At 42.0% G+C, this 24,659-nt stretch overlaps 1 protein-coding gene across 1 annotated transcript in view; it reads right to left on the bottom strand.

The window, feature by feature from the left end:
* The window catches only part of si (sucrase-isomaltase), a 69,114-nt gene that overhangs the window by 10,379 nt on the left and 34,076 nt on the right, over nucleotides 1-24,659 (bottom strand). Inside the window, exons 20-42 of the mRNA XM_071534549.1 lie at nucleotides 23,952-24,076; nucleotides 23,641-23,729; nucleotides 23,064-23,113; nucleotides 21,700-21,873; nucleotides 20,064-20,204; nucleotides 19,119-19,322; nucleotides 18,775-18,929; nucleotides 17,820-17,988; nucleotides 15,326-15,422; nucleotides 13,642-13,754; nucleotides 13,182-13,307; nucleotides 10,870-10,998; nucleotides 10,534-10,650; nucleotides 10,317-10,379; nucleotides 10,086-10,202; nucleotides 9,885-9,975; nucleotides 9,545-9,683; nucleotides 8,161-8,294; nucleotides 7,849-7,883; nucleotides 7,044-7,160; nucleotides 1,627-1,775; nucleotides 683-767; nucleotides 432-488 (exon numbers count right to left, since the gene is read on the bottom strand). Coding sequence (XP_071390650.1) covers nucleotides 432-488; nucleotides 683-767; nucleotides 1,627-1,775; nucleotides 7,044-7,160; nucleotides 7,849-7,883; nucleotides 8,161-8,294; nucleotides 9,545-9,683; nucleotides 9,885-9,975; nucleotides 10,086-10,202; nucleotides 10,317-10,379; nucleotides 10,534-10,650; nucleotides 10,870-10,998; nucleotides 13,182-13,307; nucleotides 13,642-13,754; nucleotides 15,326-15,422; nucleotides 17,820-17,988; nucleotides 18,775-18,929; nucleotides 19,119-19,322; nucleotides 20,064-20,204; nucleotides 21,700-21,873; nucleotides 23,064-23,113; nucleotides 23,641-23,729; nucleotides 23,952-24,076 — 2,676 coding nt within the window. The remainder of the gene's footprint in view (nucleotides 1-431; nucleotides 489-682; nucleotides 768-1,626; nucleotides 1,776-7,043; nucleotides 7,161-7,848; nucleotides 7,884-8,160; nucleotides 8,295-9,544; nucleotides 9,684-9,884; nucleotides 9,976-10,085; nucleotides 10,203-10,316; nucleotides 10,380-10,533; nucleotides 10,651-10,869; nucleotides 10,999-13,181; nucleotides 13,308-13,641; nucleotides 13,755-15,325; nucleotides 15,423-17,819; nucleotides 17,989-18,774; nucleotides 18,930-19,118; nucleotides 19,323-20,063; nucleotides 20,205-21,699; nucleotides 21,874-23,063; nucleotides 23,114-23,640; nucleotides 23,730-23,951; nucleotides 24,077-24,659) is intronic.

Here is a 24,659-nt window from a genome sequence, read left to right as displayed (position 1 = left end):
TTTTTTTTTTTTTTTTCCGCTTTTGTAACTGTTCTTGTTATTGTTTTTATTGTTAGTATTGGCAATGCTAGTATTGCATTGTTTATGTGATTCTTTGTATGGTTTATTTTACATTTACTTTATTGTATTATGTGTTGAGCATATTATCATGAGGGATAACCACAATATGCATAATACTAATCTTTCAATCATAGATGCCTGTGCTTCTGCTATCCATTGATGCACCCTAGGAAAGTCAGTGTGCTGAAATGTGTAGGTGCATTTGTAAATTTGGTTTTTGCAATGCATTAGCTAAGAAAAGAATGCCTTGGATTCATTGAAGACTTTTCCTATTCAGTTTGTTGTCGTTGTTTGTGTTGTAACAATAGTTGTTGTTGCCATTGCTACTGTTGCTGTTGTTGTTATTGTTATTGTAACTGATGTTGACTCACCGTGTGGTAGTCATACCAACGTGCATCAGGAACATAGCCATCCACATATGTGGCTCCCTGCCAATCACAAAACCAGTTAACCAACAGAGTGGTCAGAGTCAAACCAAAACAGAGAGAAATACAGGGAGAGGGGAATGGACTGACAACCATTCCTGAAATGGAAAGGTTTGCCTCTGTGATATCTGTTTCAATTCATACTGTAGATACAAAACTGTATTTGTGTGTGTGAGTATGTGTGTGTGTGTGTGTACCTGGTCCAGGACAGGGGTGATAAGTAGCGCAGGTCCCCAGAGGAACTGTTTGTGGATGTCCCATGTAGCTTTATCATTCACAAACCTGTGACACACCAGCACACACATCATTCAATCCAGTTATGAAAATGTTACTAACCTTCTCTACAGTGCTTCTTAGCCCAGACTACTATTCAAGTGCTCATTCACGATTCAATGGTTCGGAGATGCCAGCCAAATAACCCTGCCAAGCTAACCCTGCCAGCTCCTTAAATTCCATCTGTGACTTTATAAGACTCACTAAAAATTAGTCTTTTTTTTTCATCCAGGGAAAGTTCCCTGCGCATGCATGTGGTTCTCTGCTACACAGTCACACCTGGGAGCCTCCCAGTACAGCCACAGTCTTCTGCTGTGGGGCACTGAGCAGCCCCACTGGAGCAACTGGGGCTCAAGTGCCTTGCTCAAGGGCTCCTTAATGGAAGTTGCTAGGGGAGGGGACAACCTCTTTCATTCACTTTACCCACCCAGTTTTTCCCAGCCTGTCTAGATATTCGATCCAGCAAACTAAGGTAAGTAAGTAAAGGGTGAATTTTCTTCACATTTTCCCTACATCTGTAGCTAATAAGACAGGTGGATTTAAGGCTTTGGTGGTAACGTATTCTAACTAGTTGGAAATTAGCTGGGCATTAAAACAGAGTGGTGCTGAAAACGTGTGGGAGCAGTTAAATAAAAGCTCTACCTAAATTAGATTTTAGTCCGGCAACCACCATATGTGATATTCAGCATACTAATGAGGAGCAGTGTAGTGTAAAATGATGTTATCTTGCTAGCGAATCAGGATGAAAGATCCACCCTGATAACAAATGATTTGATTAAGTGATTACATGTAATGCTTCAGCCATGAAGTTAGCAGAGAAGATAATGTGGGTGTGTGTATGTGTAGGTGTTTCAGTGTGTGTGCTTACTCATGCAGCAGTGGTCTGACTACAGTGCTTCCTTTGGAATGAGCCTCAAACATCAGGGTGTACAGGTAGGGCAGCAGGGTGTAACGGATGTTCAGAACATCGCGTGACGCCTCAGAGAAGGTGGAATTCCATGCAACAGGATCTTGCCTCTGATAAGATTAAAAAATATAGTAATTACATTCAGCCTTACCAAACAAAGAGAAAAAAGTGTGAATGAATGATTTAACAATCGACAAAATGATGAAAGTCTGATGAAAGTGGTTCTCAGCGTTCCAGGCTTGTGACCTCTAAAAGCATAAACACGATTCCCTCTCACAGGGCGCTGACAATGGGCGGTGAAATTTGAAATTGTATTTCATTCAAGCTATGTCCTTAGCCTTAAAATATAATTCCAGTAGCAAAAAATAAGTGCCCCCCAGCTGGAGAACTTTGGTGTAATCTGTCATAAGGAAAACAAATATATGGAAGTTCAGCTTCAACTGACTAGGTTTGTTTCCATATAACTAGAGACAAGTGTTCAGTACTTGAGTGAATAGATTTGCAGTTTCAATAGATACATTTCAAAAGCTCTGCCTATGGTGCATTTCCCTGTGCATCAGTCAGGAGTACAGACCCACACAGACAGGCAGGGCGATGCAGGAAAAACAAGCCAGCAGAGTATAAACCTGTCACCTGCTTGTAGATTGGCATCAAAACCACCTTGTTTTTACACCACTGGTGAAAAAACCTACACATTGTTGCAGTTTTGTTAACCTGTCATGATGTTAGCAATATTGACTCTTACCTATTTGGCTGTCTCTGCTGTCAAAAAACTGTAATGTTAAGTAAAAATGAATAACTTTAGAATGTTACCAGGCGTAAAGAGACAGCAACACGAGCTAGTTAGCGATCCGCCGGAGATATCCAGATGGCCTGTATGTATTTGTACTAATAAATGATGCCGAATGATGAAACCTGTCCAACCAGTTCTGCCACATACTGCACTGACCATCTACCACACGCTAATGTTAACTTTAACTGCTGACGACCGTAATGCCCCCCTAAGGAAGAGAAAGAGGACAGAGTGTACTGTTATTTTCTAGATATGGGCCAAGCTAAATGTATTAAGTCATTTTCTAGAGCAAACTGTAATGAGGACAATAATCAGTCTGCCAGTGCGCACACACACACACTCACACACACACACACACACACACACACACACACACACAGAAAGACTCAGACCTCCAGTCTAAGTGTGTCCTATAGGCCACCTCTGTCTCATCTGGTCTTACCTATGATCCTCAGCAAGAGCATGTTTTCACAGCATGGTCCTCCCTATGGTGCTGTGTGTGTGTGTGTGTGTGTGTGTGTGTGTGTGTGTGTGTGTGTGTGTATGTGTGTGTGTGTGTGGGGGGGGGTTCTCCCTGCCTGTGTATCTGCTTGTCTATGCAGTTTTATGTTCGTCAGAGTGTGATTGTGTCTCCCCTGTCCTTCTATTTGAGAGAAAAAAAAAAATCATAAAAGAAGGTAATAAAATGACAATTTCTCCCAGCTGCAATTTAGCCGGGTCAGGTTTGATAGTAATTACTAACTATAGCCCAGTGGTTACTTAGTAGGCCTAACAGTGCATTGTGGTTGATTGAATACAGAGCATTTCCATTATCTTATGACCCAAGGAGTTTACCAGATTATCATTTCATTTTCTAGGGAAATTTAAAAGATTGTAATTATCTGGAAACCCAGGAGTTCTTCTACCTGCCTCCTGTGTCAGCAGCCCTCCTGCACCGCACTGCCTACAATCAGACATGCTGGTCAGGAAGGTAATTACAATGCTAAGTTGTGTGTGTGTGTGTGTGTGTGTACAGTATGTGAGGGCGAGTGATTCAGCCAGCGCGTGTCTGTGTGAGTGAGAGCTTGCTGTTCATAACCAAGCAGGGAGCACACAGAGCAAACAACAGTAACATTTATAGATACAAACTAATAGGTGGTGGTAACCAGGAAAAAATTACATGCCTGCAGGGTCCACAGTCATCAAACACAGTTAATATTTCATTTGTAAAATTTAAAATTTATGAATCTACAGGCCATATAGCAAAAACCACAAGTTTTTAGTACTAATGAGTCTTCTTCTTACTTTGAGATAATGTTAGTCGCCTGCGATCACTCAGCATAGTGTGTGCTAAAGTGTTAGCATGGTGCACTGGAGTGAACGATCACACACAGATGATTTTGGTGTGCTATGTACTCATCAATTACCAGCTAAGTTGGCCTAAAAACCTGATGTATTCCTTTAGCTATCCACTTCCACACATCTTGCATGACTCAACAGTTATACCACCAACTGTAAGTCGCCCCCCAAGCAAGACTTTTCATTTGTGGAAAGGAAAACGAGAGGTGAGGAGTGACGGAGAGACGAGAGGAGAGGAGTGATGAAGTGTGAGAAGTAGGCAGAGAATCCATCTCATGGACTCGTCTAATTTATGGTCACATTTACTGTGGCAAAGGGCCTTGCGACACACACGGGCTGTACACAGACGCACATGAATGCACACACACACACACACGCACACACACACACACACACACACAGTTAAAAAAAAATAAGGCTATCTGGCTATGTCACCCTTCTCATCTTTTCCTTCCTCCACTTGGGTCTTTCTCTCCATTTATCTGTCTGGAATCTACCATCTACACATACTCCTCCCCCCTTCCCCCTTTCCGCACACACACACACACAAATGTATTTAATGACGTGTGCCTTTGGGTGACTAGCAATATACATTATTTGAATATGACTGTGCACTTGCCACTTGCTGGAAAATACATCTCATTTAATTAATTCTGCGGTGTTCAGATATGACTGAGGACAGCGCAGTATATTGCCAGCGCAGGGAAATTATCTGGAGGTCAACATTGGAAGTTGTCTGAGGGCAAAGAGACACTAGGCGTGACGGGGCTTTGGGAATGACTCTGCAAAAACTCTCTCCGTCTCTCTCTCTCTCTCTCTCTCTCTCTCTCTCTCTTCTCTCTTTCTCTCTCTCAGTCTCTGACCTTGCGTACCCTCCGGTCTGGTTTGCAGTGTTAATGCTTTGTTGTCAAACGCCTTGTTAAGCAGAGTGGAGGTTAAAGTCGCTAACCGTCTGATGATTGGGGATTTTATATGGCTGAGTGAAAAAAAAAAAAAAATAGAAAAAAATCGCTGCTTTTACAGTAGACTACACAAACACCTGACCTTGTTTCACTCTTCAACATCTAAAAGCCTTCTCTCACCCCCTCGCTTGTTTACGTTCTCTTTCTTCACTCCTCTCACACCTCTCTTCACTGACCCGATCCCGAGAAGCTCCAAATCGGTGAGTCTTGTTTATTCAGCCTTGTCCCCACTCTCACACCCTCATCACATCCCGATGTCACCGCCCTCCAACTCGCTAACTTGTCATCTTGTCTTTTACACCTCCATTGTTATCCCACACTGATGTTTTTCTCTTTCTCTCTCTCTATAACCTTCTCATTCCCTCTCTAGTCCTCTCTCTGTATATGCAATATGTCTTTCTCTCTCTCACTCTCTATACAAGTTTGTCTTTATTTTTCTCTCCCCATCTCTACACATCAGTTTTTCCCGTCTTTTCTCTGTCAGTGCTCCCTCTCTCTATCCTTCTCTCCTTTCGGCTCCCTACCTTTATCTCTCTCTCTCTCTCCAACTGTCATTCTGTGTCGCTGTCTCCTGTGGTGTGTGTGTCTTTTTTTCCTGTCAATTTTCTCCATGTTTAAACACCCATTTGCAAGCCATTATTAAATGATTGGAATCATGGGGTGTGTGTGTGTGTGTGTGTGAGTGTGTGTGTGTGTGTAGAGTGGAGGTTAGGGGGGTGAGCAGTGGTGCCCAGATCACCTTGAGAATTCAATTATGTCCCCACTCCATGCGGTTAAAAAGCACAGGCACGAACACTCACACATATATGCACACACACACACACACACACACACAAACTCACACACCACTGTGTCCTGTCTCGTATTGCAGACTCCGGTGCAGGGAAATTTTGCCCGGTGGGATCGATCTCCGGACGGGCGTTATTGGATTTCTCAGATGTGTTCCAACGCTCTTAAAGGTCACCGCTAGAATGAATGCCACCGACACTACACCACCAAACAGGTCTATCTTTCACTCTGTGTGTGAGTGTGTGTGTCTGTATGTCTGTGTGTGTGTCAGAAAGAGATTAAGAGAGAGAGACAGAAAGAGAAAGCAACTTAGTTTGTGTTTTTTGCTAAGATAAGGAAGTGATGGTGCATGTGTGTGTGTTTCTTTGTACAATTATGTTCAAAGACCGCGGCGCCGTATTTTCATGAATCAAGGTGCATTTTCACAGTGCTGGCTCACTTGGGCGTCACCAACAGATTTCTGGTAATCTGGTAATAAATTATCAGTAGGTGTGGTAGGGGCCGGCGTCAATCGTGGCCAATCAAATCAGATCCTTTCATTCCCTTTCAAATCGGCGCGCTCTGCACCAGGTGTGAAAATTTCCATTTGCGGCCAACAACTTGATCGGCACTGGTGCAAAATTAGGGCACTTATCTTCATATAACTTACATCAGTTTCATACTCATATGATGTCTACTATGATTTGAACAAAAAAAAAAAAACTATGACCTACAGTTGGTCATCACCAAATCACACAGTTTATGCTCTTTTTGCTTAAGACCCCATCTTCATATGATTTACATCAGTTTGACACTACTCTCTATAATCTATCAGTCCCACCAGGATTTCGTGGATTTTGTTTGCGATTATCGCGGCCAAAAATGCTTGATTTTGCTGCGGCTTTTCTCAAAAATTGCGATACAATTTGCGAGGTTTTATGTGCTCTTTTTGCTGTAAAATTGCAGGAATTGGGAAAAATTGCAAGCAAAGGAAAAAAAAAAAACGCATGCACGCACTCTCTCTCACACACACACAGCCTCCCCCTATTCTCTCCCACTCTCCGTTTCTCTCCCACTCTCTTCCAAGAGCTTGAATTTTCACCTCGATTCTTGCAGCTTTTGTTTTGTTTTGTTTTGTACGGTCTATGGCAGTAATTTGTTGGCAGGTGAGCTTTGTTCATCTTCCACCTGAATGCGCGCTGCAATGACGTAAGTTACCACGACACGAAATGCGACTAATGGTCCAAATCACAAGCGGTCTGGTGATATGGCCATTTCATGCGGAAAAGTTGCGGCAATTTTGCAAAACTGCGAGCTCTCGCAAATATTGCGGAGATTTCTTGAATTTGCGTTAATTATTGCGATCGCAAAATCACAATTTCCTGGAGGGACTGATCTATATAATGAATTCATAAAGATTTATCTCAGCCTAAAAAGGGTAAACTCTGTTTCTCAATTAATAACATGGGCAACCCAGTTTAAGTGGATTTGCCCTCCATATTTCTGAGTGGACTCACCATGTTTCCCTTGCCATTGTGATTGCGTGAGTAGGGATAGAAGGCACCCAGCTGCATCCAGCGAAGACACATTTCATACTGTGCTGAATTAAAGAAGCCACATATATCTGCCCCCGTCTGAGAGAGAGAGGGTGAGAGAGAAAATGTTAGTGTGTGTGTGTGTTTGTGTGAGGGAGACAGACATAGACAGAGAGAAGACAAATGGGCAGCAGGCTGGCGTAGTGACTAGGAAGACCACCCTTCAACCAGAGGACCCGGGGTCAAGCTCTCATGTTGCAGGCATCTGCCCTGCTGAAGTGTCCTTGAGCAAGACATTGAATCACTCCCAGTGTCAGGAGTGCTGCTCTGTAGCTGAGCCTGTAGAGGAGGGCATGCAAAAGAATTTCCCTACGGAGATCAATAAAGTATCAGATTATTATTATCATTAGATACACAGAGGAGAGGAGAGGAGAGGAGAGACAGTGTATGTGAAGGGGAGAAAGACACAGAGACAAAGAGACAAACGGGCAAACAAACATAGAGAAAGCACAAAAGGACATTAATGATAAAATGTAACCTTCATTTCACAGAACGACTCAACTACAGACAAATTTCTATCTACAATGACAGACTGGTACCAGGCCTCTCGATGGGGCAGGGCGTGTAATTAAATATGCTTCACATTGTATCTCAAGATGTCCTTTGATCGAAGGATCTAGCAAACAAAATAAACATCGCTCAGGCCGCCGTGAATCTACTTTGAAAGGACAAGGTCACATCAATGAGATTATGTCTTGTCAAAATCAAGATGAGATGATGTACTTACGTAAGGGATGCCAAACAAACTGAACTCCATCATGCCTGTGGAACAGAGGGAAGTTGTCATTTATGCCAAACTAAGGACCCCTTTGCTTCTGCATTGAGTTGCATAGAATGAAGCATATCTGACCAATCAAATCAGCTCTTTCTGATTGACAAATTCAAGCAACAACTCGTTTCTGTCTTGCAAGACCAATGCAAAGCAAATTATTGCTGGATTATTGACACCTATGCAGACCGTCTGACTAGATTGTATTTTATCCTGTGGATCTCACACATTTCCTTCAATCTGTAGTTAACAAAGGGTTTACATATATACCAATGATGGACTTGTACAGTTGATCCCAGCTGGCGTTGTTGTCCCCCAGCCAATGCCCAGCCCATTTGCCACTGGAGGGGTAGGTGGACCTGGTCACCACTATGCCTCTGCTGCCTGTCACATTCAGCAGGGCGCTGCACACAGAGAGAGAGAGAGGATCAGTGATTTGTCTTGCACACGGCAGCGACTATCCTTTACAAAATAGTCACATGTGAATACCCACATGTGAATTCAAAGCACACATGCTTTTTCGACACGTTGGTTTTCACTTTTTTTTTTCATGTTGTATTCTGAGATCACATTACATTTTTACATCAAATTATTAAATAAATATTTGATTCACATGTGAAAACTTAATTCAAATCTCTGTGAATTCAACAATTCACAGGTAGAAATGGTATTTTCCGATGTGAAATGTTCACATATGGAAACAAACGTGTGTCCAAAAAACACATGTGCTTTGAATTCATATGCAGGTTTTCACATTCACAGACTTTTTTTTGTAAGGGATCTTAGAAAATCTCCATTACATCCTCACTGCCCTACTTCTGTCCTGTGTTAAAACTATAGGATTTGAATAGATTCGTCTTGGGGGCCAGACTACAGTGTAGCAGTAAATGTAAAATTGATAGCTTCTTTATGCTTTGCTTAAACTGTCATATTTCAGCTGCGCTGAATCCAATGTGTGCCTTGGGTAAAAAAATATTTTAATACTTTAGAAGAGAATTGGGTAATTATTGTGATTTTTGACAATCCAATCATGAATCATTCAGCAGCACGGTGCTGAATGATTGAATGATGAGTGTCCAAGAAACAAGAAAATCCCTTTGCTGTTCTGTAGCTAACCCTGCAATCTGGCCTCCTTGTGGTAGGGGACAAGCGAAAAGAGAATTTTGCCATGGGGATCAATAAAGTATGACATTATGATTATTATTATGAAGGTTTGATCAGACCATACTTCCAATTGTCTGTGTTTGGCTGGAAAAAGCCGGTTATTTATTTCCTGTGGCTGCATTTCTTTATACTTGTTTGCAATAATATTTCCAGCTCTTCCTCTTGTGTTTAGATTATGTAGGATTCTGATCATAATACAAATCTGTCCACTTGGGAATTTAGGCTAGCTCACTGGATAACAATACTAACAAAACTGAATTGATAGAGGTGAGCTTGTTAGAAGTAGAAAATATTATACTTATATATATATATTTAAATGTAATTCAAATATATATTTGTATCAGAAATGATATGACAAAAAAAATATTGAATGCAATTTACAAAAGAAACAACATACAAGTATGCAAAAAGACATGCATGCGCTAAATGCATGCATACACTAACACACATAGACACACATTACACACACTACACACACACACACACTCACTCATAGGTGGGCTTGGTGTGGGACCAGCCGTAGAGGTTGTGGACGTCGTAGTGTCTGACCGGTGTTCCATCACTGAGGAACTGCTGGCTGTTCATACACAGTGTCTTATGGTTCAGGCCTCTGTCCTTAGACTCCAGGGCTTTTGGGAGGCCGCACACACACACACACACACACACACACACACACACACGCAAGAATGTTTCAAAGGTGGACTCCTGATTCCAAACGTGGATATCATAGCTTTATAAATGAACTTGATTACAACATAAGTGGAACAAAAAAGTACTGTGTGTGTGTGTGTGTGTGTGTGTGTGTGTGTGTGTGTGTGTCTTCATCTTACGAGGCATGTAGGGAGGTTGCTCTAAAAGTGGCGAACCAAGGCACTTCCCTCCAACAGTGCCATGGACAAAACTGGCAGGCTCATTCATGTCCTACACAGAGAGAAAAAGAGACAGCAAAAAAGTGAAAGAGAAATGAAAATGCAGTAATTATAAAGCCTTTTATCATTTATATAGAAATGGACTCTTTTAAAGTCACTCACAATCCAGATGCCATCAAACTTCATAGTGTTCTCATAGAAGTCCTTGATCTCTCGATGCCACCACTTTGCTGTGCGGGTGCGGAAGAAATCAGGGAATGCTGCGTAGGACCTGTAGAGCTGAGAATGGGATTGGACAATGGTCTTTAGGGGCAGTTCACTACTGAAATGTGAAACCAGGCCATGTCAAGTGTCAGTGATGTGACTGGGTGAATGAAAAAGGAAGTGTTGTACCTCTACTTGGGTATCCCAGTCCAGAGAGTCATTCACTGTGACATTGGGGTAATCAGGCCACACCTACAAAAGAGAGGGTGAATCATGACATTGTCCCAGTATGCATAAGTCATATTTTCTACGTCTGCATGTCTCTTTCTCTTTATATGTGTATCTCTTTTGCGTTTGTGTATTTTTGTTTGCCCATCTGTGTGTCTCTCTCTCCCTTCCCTCTTACCTTCCCCCAGACGATGTCATCACTGAGCTCTTTGGGCCATTTGATGAAGACATCATCTTCCACACCTCGCTCAAAGGCAGGGTAAGAGCGTGTCTCATTGCCTGAGATGGCTGGATCCTGGAAATGAATACGCACTATTTTTTACAATCATAGTTTATCCTCCCCAGCCTGGTATAATTTAGCCAATAACTCAATATGACTTTACATTCAGCATTCACAGACATAGTCACTGGACCAACTCTAGAACATTTCATCATCGCACTTGTCCCGTGGCTGCTGATCCTTTAGTGTGGATTAATATAACTGTATCGTAAATGTATTGTATCACTCCATTACCAGAATGAAGATGAACCTCATGCCCTCTCCCCTCATGCGGTCAACTAGTGCGGGCAGCCCATCAAACTCTGGGTCCAGGACAAAGTCCAGTTGACGATCCATGTAGTCGATGTCTGCATACTGCACATCCTACAACAGATGTGAGGTAGTGATCAGATGAATTGAGGTTAAAAGAGGCTTGTTTCATTATCATTATCGATATCTGTATGAATGCTACAGTTGGCAGGAGTTAGACATCAGATGACATTAGGTTAAACTAGGCCTTCTCTATTAAATCTTTCCGTATGAATGCTAAAGTTGGCAGGAGTTAGACATCAGATGACATTAGGTTAAACTAGGCTTTCTCTGTTAAATCTTTCTGTATCAAATTCAGTTCTTTGCACTTTATTGGCATGAAAGCATCAGGATAAAAGATCATTATTTGTATATGAGGGCGAGTGTTTCATTTTAGTGCTTGCAGTGTAGGATATTCAGCTCCAATACCCAGAACCCTCCACCATGCAGTATCAGTAGTTTATGTAGAAGTAATTAAGTGTTTGTGTAGAAACAGTTTACATATGAATGAATGAAAAGATGATTGCAATTAAAAGAACAAAAAAAAAAAAAAAAAAATCCAAAATGTTATGTAGTCTCAGAAATCAAATAATAGGTAGTGGTCAGTCTGAATGATACCTTGTAAGTAAATGTCACCACTCTGTTTCCACTGGTTGTCCTCAGGTCAAGGAATGAAATAACACATTTTGCTGCAATAAATTAATATGTTGGGTTTGCTCCTAGTATATGGAAGCTTTGAAAGTTTTTCTTCAAATTTGACATATTAGACGTGAGGTGAGAAACTGTTGTTTTCCTCTGCCTCACTTAGCCAAGTCTGTCTATGGCAGTTTAGGGTTGGTCACTGTGTTCAGCCAGCTAATAAGTAGTCCTTTTTTTTTGGACCAGAAAGAATGTGGTTTTGTGGTTTTTGCTTGTTTCATTCCAATGATAGATGTATGATTATTTTTGACTCTTCTTATTTCTCTTATTATTTTCTTATGTCTGATTGTGTTGATATAGCTTGAGGCTCTAGTTTGGGTAGATGCAGACTAAGGACCAGCTGGTGAAGCGGACTCTTCTTTGGCTTCAGCTCTTGGCAGGTTAGGGCTTGGCGTGATATCTGGGAGGTCACTTGATTATAGATGCAAATTTAAATGCTCTTTTTTGCATGTTGAATAGGAGGGGGTATTGACCTGTTTCCAATCATCATGGGATGTCTCACCGTGGACGGAGATGACGCTCTTATAGAACTCTTTGAATAAAGATTCAATTACATTATTTTGTCCCATTTGGCAAATATGTTATTTAGTTGTGGTCCGCAGATTTTCCTACCAGAAATAATTATTGGTTCTGGGACAAATTGCAAATGTCTGAAGACTGTGAAACCATCATGGACAAAAGATTTTAGATGAGACTAGAGGTCAGATTTCATTAGGTTAAATTTGGTCTATCCCATGTAATCCATGTAGTCAGAGTCTCCATCTATCCTCTATCTCCATGTCTCCTTCTATTCAATTTAGTCCATGTAACAAATGTGTGCATACTGTAAAATATATTGTGGACAATGTTTAGAGACTGGGTTGGGTTAAATTCAGTCTATTCCATTGAGTGCATTCTTCATACATGCTATAGTGCGCTAGACGTAGCTATCAGATTGCATTATCTTAGATGAGGAAAACTCAATAAAATCTATGTCTCTGTACAGGAAACCCTACAGCGGACACAGGCATGAGGTCATGGACCTCCGTTTAGGATTTATATTGAGTTATATTAGATTGCCTCTGATTGGATGAGCTGCACACAGTCTATGTCTGCATTCTGCAAGAGTCGGTTAAGCTAGATTATATCTATGCAGTTGTGATATAGGAGGTCGGATATTTTCTTTATCCCAATAAGCTTGGCTCAATAGACAGAAAGAATTTATCATGATCCATTTGTTCCACAGCCTTATTAATTCTTCCCATTTTACAGTCTGTTGACAGTGGAGACAGACAATTATTTAAAAGCCGACATGGCTAACATCATGGCAGGCTTACAAAAATACAAAATAGATGTTTAGATTTGCTTCACTGAAACCTGATTATAAATTTGGAGGGAATGTATGAGATGTGTGTACACTACTAGTTTTTTTGGTTTTTATAGCAGCTCTCTGTTTGAATCTGTTGCTGACAATAATACTTGTCTCTATAGCCACAAAATGCTTCCTTTTTTTTACCATAACATTTGCTGTCCTTATCTGGATTTCAGAGTTCTTAGGCATTCTTTGTCCAGGAACTTACATAGGGTATACCAGCTGCCCTCATGTCTCTATATAGATCTGCTATCTCCTGGTCGTTGGCGTAACCATAGCGACAGAGCTGGAACCCAAGGGACCAATAGGCAGGTAGAACAGGGCGTCCAATCAGCTGTTAGGAAGAAAAACAAACAAGGAAGTGAGAACAGTTCAGCGCAGAAAAAGTTTGTTTTTTTTTCGCAGAAAAAGGGGACGGTGTCCATAAAGTGTTTTGTTTGATTGTGTATGTGTGCGTGTGTGTGTGTGTGTGTGTTTGTGGGCGCGTGTGTGTTTAGATTGGCTAGATGAGAGAGCGCAATGAAGCGAGGAACTCCCAGCTGCTACAGTCCATCAACAGCGGCCCAGGGCCAGACACAAAGCACACACACACACGCACACACACACACACACACATACACACACACACACACACACACACACATACACATATAAACAGGAAGACTTACTGCAGTGTACTGCTGCACCACCAGCTCTGGGGTAGGTCCCAGGACCATGTAGAAATCCAGGATGCCTCCCAGAGTTCGGTAGGTTATAGATGGAGTGAGCTGGAATGTCACATCTAGACACAAAGTGAATAAGACATTTATGCTCCCTTAAAATTTGTATGAAGAGGTGTGTGTGTGTGTGTGTGTTTGTGTGTGTGTGTGTGTGTTTGTGTGTGTGTGTGTGTGTATGTGTGTGTGTGTGTGCGTGTGTGTGTATTTACCACATGCAGTACATGCATATGTGAGTGCTAAAAATAAGCGTTACAGGAAAGTTGGGAGACTGAATGTTTGATGTTTATCATAAGTCCATATTTAGGTGGCAAAACAGGTGAAATGAAAGTTTTAGCAAGACAGAGTCTGACAGTGAAAGACACAACAGTGGCCAGGCTGCAAAAATAAATCTGAAAAATGGAATGCACTATTGCTTTAGTGCATTATGAGATGGTGAGAAGGTTGTGATTAATTCATTTTAATTTTGACAGTTCAAAACATACAATGGAATTGTGATTTATTGGTTAATAAAAGTGCATCCAATCTAAAATATTTTATTCAACCTAAGATATATGAACCCCTCTAGGAAAATGAGTAATTCACTTTTTGGTTCTTTAAGAAAACCCACTTTATGAACAGATTAAATTGAAAGTGATTTGACCTTAAAGGGTAACTTCGGTATTTTTCAACCTGGACCCTACTTTCCCAACTGCGTCTGCGTTTCATTTCTGTATAGAGTCCTTTCCATAATGTTGTCAGACACTTATAATAACAATCTGAGCCTGTCAGTGGCACTTTTAGTGGACGTACATTGACGGTTTGCATTTGCCTCGTCGGATTACATTGCAGCCTGTTTCGCGGCTGCCGGCTGAAGCGATCTCGCTCAATACTGGACCAATTTCAAAAATTGTTCTCCCCATTAGTTACTTAGACACCCGCAGTTGGGAAAATAGGGTCCAGGTTGAAAAATACCGAAGTTACCCTTTAACTCTGGTGAGACCACATTAGTAATATATGGGTTTTTCTGTCATCTTTGTTCATGGAGGAAGTCAGACAAACCAGGTCACCACATATTGTATTTTTATTCTAGTAGTGGAGTTGTTTAAGCAGGAGGGAGGCATATGGTGAATAACTCCACTCTGTCTCGAGCGGTCAAAATGTATGTATGTGTGTGTGTGTGTGTGTGTGTGTGTGTGTGTGCGTGTGTGTGAAATATTCAGTACGCAAGTATGCAAAAGTGCAAAGGAGTAGAAGTGCACATTGCATAGTGTTGGCCTTATATAAGGCCACCTGTCAAAGGACATATGCTCAAAACATGGAAGATGGCCTCACTCATCAATACATAAATGCATTTATGCAGTAGCATTGCATATGTAAGGGAGTGCAGTTGTGTGTGTGACTGTGTCTGTGTGTGTAGGTGGGTGGCCATATATGCGATTGTGTGTACATGTATATGCATTTGTGTGTGTGTGTGTGTGTGTGTGTGTGTGTGTGTGTGTGTGTGTGTGCGTGTGTGTGTGTGTGTGTGTGTGTGTGTGTGTGTTGCAGAAAACATTCTGTTGTAGGTTTTGGATCAAGGAAATCACTCAGGGTTTATCTCAAACAGTGTGTGTGTGTGTGTGTGTGTGTGTGTGTGTGTGTGTGTTCCTCTCACCCATGGCATTGCTGTTTAGCAGCAGCACCCCGTGAGCATGGGCAGTGGTCTCTAGGCCCATATGGAAGGGATGCACTCCATAGCAATTCATCTTGTACTACAGCAGAGAGACAGAGGGAGAAGGGGTGAGAGAGGTCTTTACAGTAGCACACAAGGCATTTATGTTGGCTTGAACAAAAGCAGAAGAAAAACATATGGCTCAAATGACAATGTGGGTTCAAACATCTATCACATTTATCCTCCACCTCAGGGTAAATTTCAGACAGTCTTGATTTAGAAAAATGGACCCTGTGTATAACCTTAAACTGAATGAGTGCAAGACGAGCACACGACGAGACAATACATAGCCCATCTGCAACTTCCTCCCACCACTCCTCACTAAGTTGAAGTCCCAGCTCTCCCTCCCAAGCAGCCCTTGTTCTAGAGTTGGACTGATCGCAGAAGATCCAGAATGTTGTTATATATCTCTGAAACAATCCCTCTTCGTTGCATCTTGAAAGTAAGCTAAGTACTTAAATCCAGAACGAGTGATGTTAAAGGGCAAGTCAGCTTGCTGGAGTCGCAAAGCTGCTGCATTAATGGGGTAACATGCACTCTTTTGAAGATTTAGTTTATATTCTGAAAAAGAACTGAAAGTATCCAGAATGGACAGAATACCCAGAAGACAAGATGCAGGATCAGTCACGTATAGCAACAAGTCGTCGGCATACAATGATAATCGATATTCAACACTGTTACGAATAACACCTTTTTAAAGGTGTTATTCGCCACTGTCATTTCTTTGTGAGCATTGTATTTACACCTGAGAGGGCATCCCCCCTGTGTTTATGGGTATGACAGCGATGCTGCTATGTACCATGGGCTTGCTCCAAGCACTGTCAACATCAACATCATGTTCCCATAAGCAGGGAAGAACATTCCTGCATGTATCATCACCTCAACAGAAATTCATGTGTACTGTCTGAAGCATTTTCTTCAATGTAATGTACAGAATAATCAGGACAAAAGAACATATCATTTGCTACCACACTCATCTCATAGAGCACAGCTTTATGCGCTTTATCAAAAAGCTTATGGTTTGGAGCCATTATGTAGATTTTTTTTTTTTTTCGAACAAAACAACATAGCATGCACCCTTTATCACGCGTAAATGCACATCTGTCTATTGCAGACTTACATTTGCATTGGTTTGCATTCATTTTCGGTATGTACAGCATGTGCTTCAGTAATTATGCAAGGCTGTATGAGTGCTCCCTGTAACTGCTAAGAGGGTCCCACAGTTGTCCTGAGTGTTTAGATGAAGATGGAGCCTGACAGATGGGGAGAGGGGGAACAGATAGAGAGATGGCAGGGGACAGGAAATCAGCCACTTTTGCCTGTCACCGTTCTGTGAGGAGAAGGCATGGGCATGTCACAGCCCATCAGCCTCCTGCACTTCTAGCACATAGGAAGGTCTTAAAGTGTAATATAATGGCTCTGAGGAACGACCCTGTGTCTGTGACTTTTTTGTGTTTGTAGGTGCGCGTGTTTCTCTTTCTGGGCACGTGTGTGTGCATGTCCTCGTGGCCCTGCTACATGGTGTTATGGCCTGAGTCAGGAAGGAGAAAGGTCATTAGCTTGTCTGCTAACAAAGAGTGACAGGCAATGACAGCACTCGCATGGTCTCTCTCTGTCACTCTTTCTTGTGACTCTCTCTCTTTCTCTCTCTCTCTGACACACATGCATGGACACACCTACACACGCTCTCTTTCTGTCTGAAACTGACTACCTTTCACTTCTCTAATCTCTTCTCTTCTCTTTCACATTCTCGATTTCTTCCACCTTCCCTTTGCCTCCTTTTTCCCTCCGTTCCCCCCCTCTCTCACAGAGGGGGCCTGTAACATACGTCTGAACCCTGTGGAGTTGTCTTGACAGCTCAGCAATTAGGCCTGATAATGCTGATGCGAGTGGAAACCTCATCCTGTCTGGCCCCGACACGGCTAGGGAAAACACGATGACACTCTAAAACCACCATTCATATCAACAGCGCCACATCAAAGTGACATGAATGTGAGAAAGACAGGTTTACATACTGTGTGGGAAGGTTGTTTACAAGTCACCTCCGCAGCTGTTAGAGGGTATGCTGTTAAAGACGCTCAGTGCGGGATTTTCTGTTTGATATATATGTGTCATCACAACTATCAAATTGGTTCTGACAGCACATTCTAATGCTAGCAAAAAAAACAAAAAACAGAAACATAATCTGTTGCTGTTATAAACAATGGATTATTATTTGCTTTGTACTTCCAATCGCTCCAATTTTGTCCATGGGGATCATTCCCTGTGAAATCATTATTTTCCAGTAGATGATGAACTAGTCAGCTATGCATCAAAAACAGCAGTGGGAAATAAAGATGAACTCTGATAAGCAAACCGGTGTATAAATGTGTGTTAATTTTTGCATTTGAGCATCTGTGCATGTGTGTGCCTGTTTGTGTTTTAGTGTGTCACTTACACCGGGAGGCTGGTCCTTGGAGAACATGCCCCAAGTGTGGTAGTTGAGGTCGTGTCTGTAGGTGGGATGCTCCGTCTCTCCAAAGCCATACACATACTCTGATGACAGCCGAGTAGACACTTGGATGAACATGTCGGAGAAGGTAAAACCTGGCATAGAGGAGTCCCAGCTGAGAGAAGAGACAGAGAGGATTAAATGGATGAGAGAGAGAGAGAGAGAGAGAGAGAGAGAGAGAGAGAGAAAGAGAGAGAGAGAGAATTATCGTCAGAGGGAGTTATTTGCTTATCTGCGATAGCTTTGACATAAATAAGCATAATAACTCATAGGAACTGCAGGCATCCCTTCTCTAAACATCATAAATTTTAATTAGGAAAATTCCAAGTGACACTTCTAAAAAATGTGGAAGGCCTAACTGTAAAACTTAACGTCACGCTCGCTCAAAGATGTGTTGTGACTAGACGCTCCAGCGCTCTACCGCTTCATATGACATCATCATTGCGTGACTGCTGAACAAGAGGAAATTACTTTAGGCACTGATACACAGGGCAACTTTTTTGAGCATATCTGATTGGGTAACAGTGTCAGTGGAGTTGACTCAGCATTGTTACTTTAATCTCATAGGAAAAAGTTCTTGCCAGAAAATAGTTGAATTGAATTTTTTATCCTGTCTCCCCACTTTATTGCTTGTTAATGGGAGCATCTATATCGCCCTGAAATTGCCTAGTGAACCACCACCCTAAAGGGCCCAATTTAAGGGTCCATGAGAAGGGATTGCACCCTGCTTGTGAAAATAAAATTTAGCATGCAATACATACACATTTTGCTCACCGGATACAATGACACAGATGGGAAAAATAGTGGGATATAGCCCATAAAACAAGACTCAACCTTGCAAAGTCTTGCACACAGAAGAGCTACCTCAGCCCACTGGACCACCAGGCCAGAAACTACTCACATCCTGGTTCCTGTGCTCTTCCTTATGACCTGGATGCCAAAGGGCTTCTTGGTGATGAGGACCCTGTAGAGTCTCTTGTTCTCATCTGTCTCAGGAGTGGCGGGGGTGGACAGCGGCACCGGAACCTCATAACGCCTTGTGGCCGGGTCCCAGATCTAGACAGGGAGGGGAAGATGGTGATTGAGGATGAAAGGAACGGAGGGGAGAAACAGGGAAGGAGAAAGAGAGAAAGGGGGAGAGGAAAAAAAAAGAGAGAGGAGTGGGAGAGGGAGAGGGAGAGATGCTGAGAAAAAAGAAGTCGACAGCATGCACCAATGCTAACACAAAACAGCATACACACACACCTTGAACTGCAGCATTTCTCCGCTGTGGTAACGGATCTCCACGCGGAGTGTGTCAATGTCAGGTGAATCTGGGCGCCCACTGCTTACGTACTTCTTGTTCCTAGTGATATCAAAGGTCATGCCCGAGTCAGACTCGGTAACCGTGGTAGCAATGTATCCATAGTCGTGAGGATAGAAGCAATACGGCACACCGATACCGGGGGACTGCATGGGGAGAGAAGGAAAGAGAGTAGGACTATTCTGGCTGTCTGACACTCTTTCCATAAAAGGTGTGTTTTCTTTGTGTCTGTTCACTGATTGAATATAAAAATGATGGATGGGTGGATGGAAAGATGTGTGAATAAAGGAATCATAAATGAAAGAAAATATAGTGACATGTATAAATGGAAGATGTTGGTGGAGCAAATTCATGGTATGGGGGTCAATAACACATAAGATTAGGAGTTGCTTGAGCCAATATGAAAAGAAGTGGAACAAATGGATTAACTACACTAAACATATAGTGTATATGCTATGTACATATGCATACAGTACATATGTTGAATTTGTTGAATTTATTTTTATTTGCGTGCTTGCATACAGCAAGCAAGGGTATGGGTAAATGTAGGTACAGTATGTGTAGATGTGTAGATGTGTGTGTATCTATATACATACATACCCATGTGCATATATACTGTATATATATACATACACAAATACACAGTATACATGTGCATACAAGTGCAATGCTATGATGACAATAAAAAAATATTTAAAAAAAAATGAAAGAAGTGAATCATAGGATGGATGAATGCATGTGAAAGACATTTTACAGGACCAGCTCAAAACCAAGACCACCCGAAGTATGAGCAAATACTGTCTGCATGTCTTTGCATGCTCACCTCTGCGTATGCATGCATTCATTGTTGTACGTGCACGTGTGCAGTATCTGTGTCAACCCCTCACCTCCCACCACAAGCAGCCTCTGGCCTGGCACTTAGCCCCGTCCGCATCCTCCTCGGGATGGCAGTCGAAGCGCTGGTGTTCTGCCACCTTTATCATGATGGTTTGTCCCAGGTACAGGGAGAGGCCGCGTAGGAAGAGAACCTGGGGGGGGTAGAAGAGATGGGGAAGCGAGGGAGGGAAGTAAAGGGAGATAGGGAGAGCGAGGGGGAAGAGAGGAAGAGTTGAGGGTGGGGGAGGAATGGAAGAGGATTTAGCGAGTGTGGGGTTAGTGAGGGGAAGGAAGTGTGGGGGAGGATGGAAGGAGGCAGGGAGGAGGCAGAGTGAGGAGGCAGGATGGATAGGTAGAGAAAAAGAGGATGGAGGGATAAAGCAATGCAAGAGAGGGAGGGAAGAGGGGAGAATGAGGGAGAAGCGGGAGAAAAGAGGGAGGGGAGAGAACATAGATGGAAAGAGAGAGGGAAGGTGGAAGGAAGGAAGGAAGGAATGGAGGAATGAAGGAAAAAAGGAGAGGGCACAGGGAAAGGAGAGGGAGGTTTTTGAGAGGAAAGGGAGAGAGGGCACTTTACACAATGAGAACAATCTAGAGAGCAGTCAAGCTTCATATAAAGCAGGAAACAGTAAACGGAAACAACACAATTGTGTTTGAGGAATAAAACACAATACAGGGAGTCAATATAACGTGTATTTTATAGTGCAGTGCTATTTTACTGTATAAGGAAGTAATGGTTGTTGAAAACTACATTCAAGGCCCAGTTAGACTCGGCATACTAAGACTGATGGACATGACAAGCCAGTGTTTAGGTTTAACAGCACATTTACCCTTCACCCCGAGGAAATGATTACCGCCGAGAGTCATTTGATGAATGCGTGCTTGTGTGTGTGACCAGACAGACCTTGAGGATCTACACAAACACAAACACGAGCACAGGTATATGAACACACACACACACACACACACACACACACACACACACACACACACACACACACACACACACACACACACACACACACACACACACACACAGGAACTCTATAGTATTACTTAACAGAACCTTTTGACACTTTATAGACTCTTGCCTCTTGCTCATAACCCTGGGCAGTCACTGTAGTGTCATATCTCTTACTTAGAGTCTCTCTCTCTCTCTCTCTCTCTGTGTCTCTCTCTCACTCTCACACACAAAACCTCCTGTTACCATCCTGACCCCAATGTAAATCGTTATCATTTCTTACACTTAGAGGCTAACCTTGAAACATACAGTAATGGTCTCATTCATGGTCTCATTGAAACAAATGACAGAAGCCTACAAAGGGAGTCATTATAGAAATCACCCCATCCTGCACCTATCCTGTATCAGTACAGCAGGATTTTCCAAACAAATTGGAGATAAAATATGTAACAATATATGTGTACTAGAACTAAAAGGAAATACTGATTGTGGCTGTTCCGCGCCCATCCCACAGACAAGCATGAAGGTTGCTGAATTTTATAAGTTTATGTGTATTGCACCTGTTATAGTGTGTCCTTTGCACAATGTTTTAATGACTTCTAGCTATAAAGCCAATTGCCCTTCACATAAAAGGAACTCATGGTTGTTGTGCGTGTGTGTGTGTGTGTGTGTGTGTGTGTGTTTACCTTCTTGTCTGGGTCGTAGCTTGTGTTGGCAGCAGCCAGTGTGGTGGTGATGTTGCTCTGTGTCACAGTGACGGACGCGGGAGGATGTGACACCCCGAGGACTGTAATGTTCTCAAACATAAGGTTGTTTGGGTCGGTGAAGCCAGCTTTGGTGATCTCCAAAAACAGCACTCCCTACAAAGATGGATACACAATTTAAATGCTTTGTTTGAATTCACTATTGAAGTTCTAACACATACAGTGCTTTGCAAGTTTATGCGAGTATTCAGACCCATTGACATTTTGCACATTTTGTTGTGCTATCAAGTTATTTCAAAACGCATTTATTAAGGATTTTTAGTCTATGCAAAGACTCTATCCTGTCAAAGGGAAAACAAATTTGTAAAAATGTATGTGAAAGTATGAAATAAAAAAAAACTGAGAAATCTACTTTGCATTCAAGTACTTTACTTACGGACGCACTAGCAAAAAAAAATGGTCAGCATTTCTTATCATCTGTCACTCAGATGTCATGTTTAGATTGCATTTATGGATGACATTCAATTCCAGTTCAAATTTCTGAGAAAATATTGCAAGTATTAAACTATTATTGTTTTACTTTTATTATAAAGCAGCATGGATAATAACTTGCTGTGGTTGCCTATTATTTCAGTCACTACGATCGGGGATTTCCTTTTTTTTTATTTAGGTTTTATTTTTTATTTAAAAAATAGTATTGTATTCCTTAAACCAGCTAATGTGAAAAATAAAGACCCATCACTAAATTGTGAATATGCAGCAAGTTCATTATTTATTATTTTTTTCTCATTTTGTCTTTCTGTGTGTTTGGTCACATGCATTGTCTGATCTTCTTTTGGTTCATATTCATATACTGATGTGAAATCTGTATTACACTATAAATGAGTCAACAGCAAAAACAGCTTTAACTCACTTAAAAGTTGGCTCCAATGTGCAGCAGTCATGAATTCCAACATTTGCTGTGATCGCGTATGCTGAGTGAAGCTCTCAAATGTGTTAGACTTACTGTACTCCCAGATCCCATCAATCCAACAGCTGTTTCCTAATAGATTTCCTGTCTTAACAGCCAGCACACTGTGATACTAACACACAGGAAGAACATGCCTAACATGCATTAAACATGCAAGGCGATCCGCAGGGCTGTGTGAAGCGGGAACATGGGATACTTGAACCAACAAAGCTACCGCTGGGTAACACGGATCAATCATGCTTGGTGCAATGCAGCCGCTGTTCTGGACTGGAGAAGTCTACGGTCTCTCGTGGTTTGGGACTCCTGAGTCCAGATCACAAGGATTGTGTGGGCAGGATTTGACAGATGCTGTAGATGTGTGTAGGGGGAAACTTACATAGACAACAGAGAAGTTGTAGTGCATGTGGGTGCCAGTTTCAACTGTTTCTGTAAAAAGAAGAAAGAAGAGGAGCCATCAAACAAATGTCCATTCTGTTCTTTTCACTTCATTTTCAATTTACTCTTTCCTTCCTTCTTTCTTTTCTTTCATTTTCTTCTTACATTTCTTTGTCATTGTGGTTTCTTTGTCTCTTTCTTTCTTTCTTTCTTTCTTTCTTACTTCCATCCTTCCTTCTTTTCATTCTCTCTAGTGAGATCATGTTCAAAGTCATGATATTGCCATGTTTGAAATGCAATGAGAATGACACAATTGATGTTTACAGTCACACAGTAGGGTGAGTGACCTTCACCTGTTAATTTGTGCGAGCTGAACACCAGCGTCTGAAAAGATCATGTTTGACTGTGATGTTGTCTGTGCTCCACCAGATAAGAACTTCAATTCAAGGCTCATAAAAGAAAGCCTATAATGAGAGGTGATAACAGGATGCAGACGACTCTCTCTCTCTCTCTCTCTCTCTCTCTCTCTCTCTCTCTCACACACACACACACACACAAAGTGAGAAAAGCAACAATACCTCGGGAATCTCCATCATCCCAGAATAGCTCCCCAGCTGCCTGCTGGTTGTCGTCAAGAGCAACGATCAAACCCATGGGGTTACGCCGACTAGAAAAACATAACGACACACACACACACACAGATAATCAAAGAAATCAAAGAATCAAAGAATTCCTAAAGACATCTGTGCAAACAAGCGCACATGAATCAGGAGAGGAGACACAGCTTTGTGTGTGTAATGTATGTTTATGTGTTTGTGTGTGTGTGACTGCTTGTCTTTAAGTGTATGTTCTTTCTACATGCACCGGTGTGGTAACTGTGTGTATGTACCTCTCTGTGGTGGTGACAGCAGGTCTCTGTGTGGGGAGAATAGCTCCACCTCTGATGTGTAAACCCAGCTTATCTCCCGGCAGATGCATATCAACATGCTGTCCGCGGGCTGTGACTCGCTCCATCTGGAAATACGTTGGGAAAACAAAATCTATTAACTGACCCTAAGTTCTCCCACCTCCCCCCATGTGCAGAGGGATAAAAATTGATGGTCTGTGGGAGAGACAATCTCCATTTTGCCCCCTTTCGAGATTTGGATAGCGGTGATAATTTTACACTAGCCCGGACCGGAAAATACTGGCCCTGGACTGGTGTGAAATTTCCATCTGCACAATACAGCTTGACTTTTGTGCTAAAAGGTAGGTAATGGTTTCATTATAATAAATCTGAACCCCAAAGCCTGCAATACAGTCTTGTTATGCGTGACTGTATGCTTTGTCTGCATTCTCCTTACCTGTCTCTGTTCTGTACAGCACTTTTAACAAGTGCAAGCACTGTAAAGCACTGTGGAACAAACTTGTTTTGTGTTAAAGCGCTCTATAAATAAAGTTGACCTGACTTGACTTGATTTAATAAGTTGACATTCTTTACACATTCTTTAAAAGCAAATAGTTGGTTTGCAATGCAGTATATTGCCTGAGCAGCTGGTGCATCCTTGCAACTAGGCACTGATTCCCTTTCTGCACACACAAGCCGTATTGTGAACAA

The sequence above is a fragment of the Centroberyx affinis genome, unplaced genomic scaffold, assembly GCF_046629955.1.
Source record: "Centroberyx affinis isolate AG114_WGS23_722 - 3 ecotype Tasmania unplaced genomic scaffold, CSIRO-AGI_Caff_v1 ptg002577l_1, whole genome shotgun sequence".
In the NCBI taxonomy this organism is placed as follows: Eukaryota; Metazoa; Chordata; class Actinopteri; order Beryciformes; family Berycidae; genus Centroberyx; species Centroberyx affinis.
The sequence above is the reverse complement of the archived record's forward strand: the minus strand, read 5'-3'. Positions and strand labels throughout refer to the sequence as shown.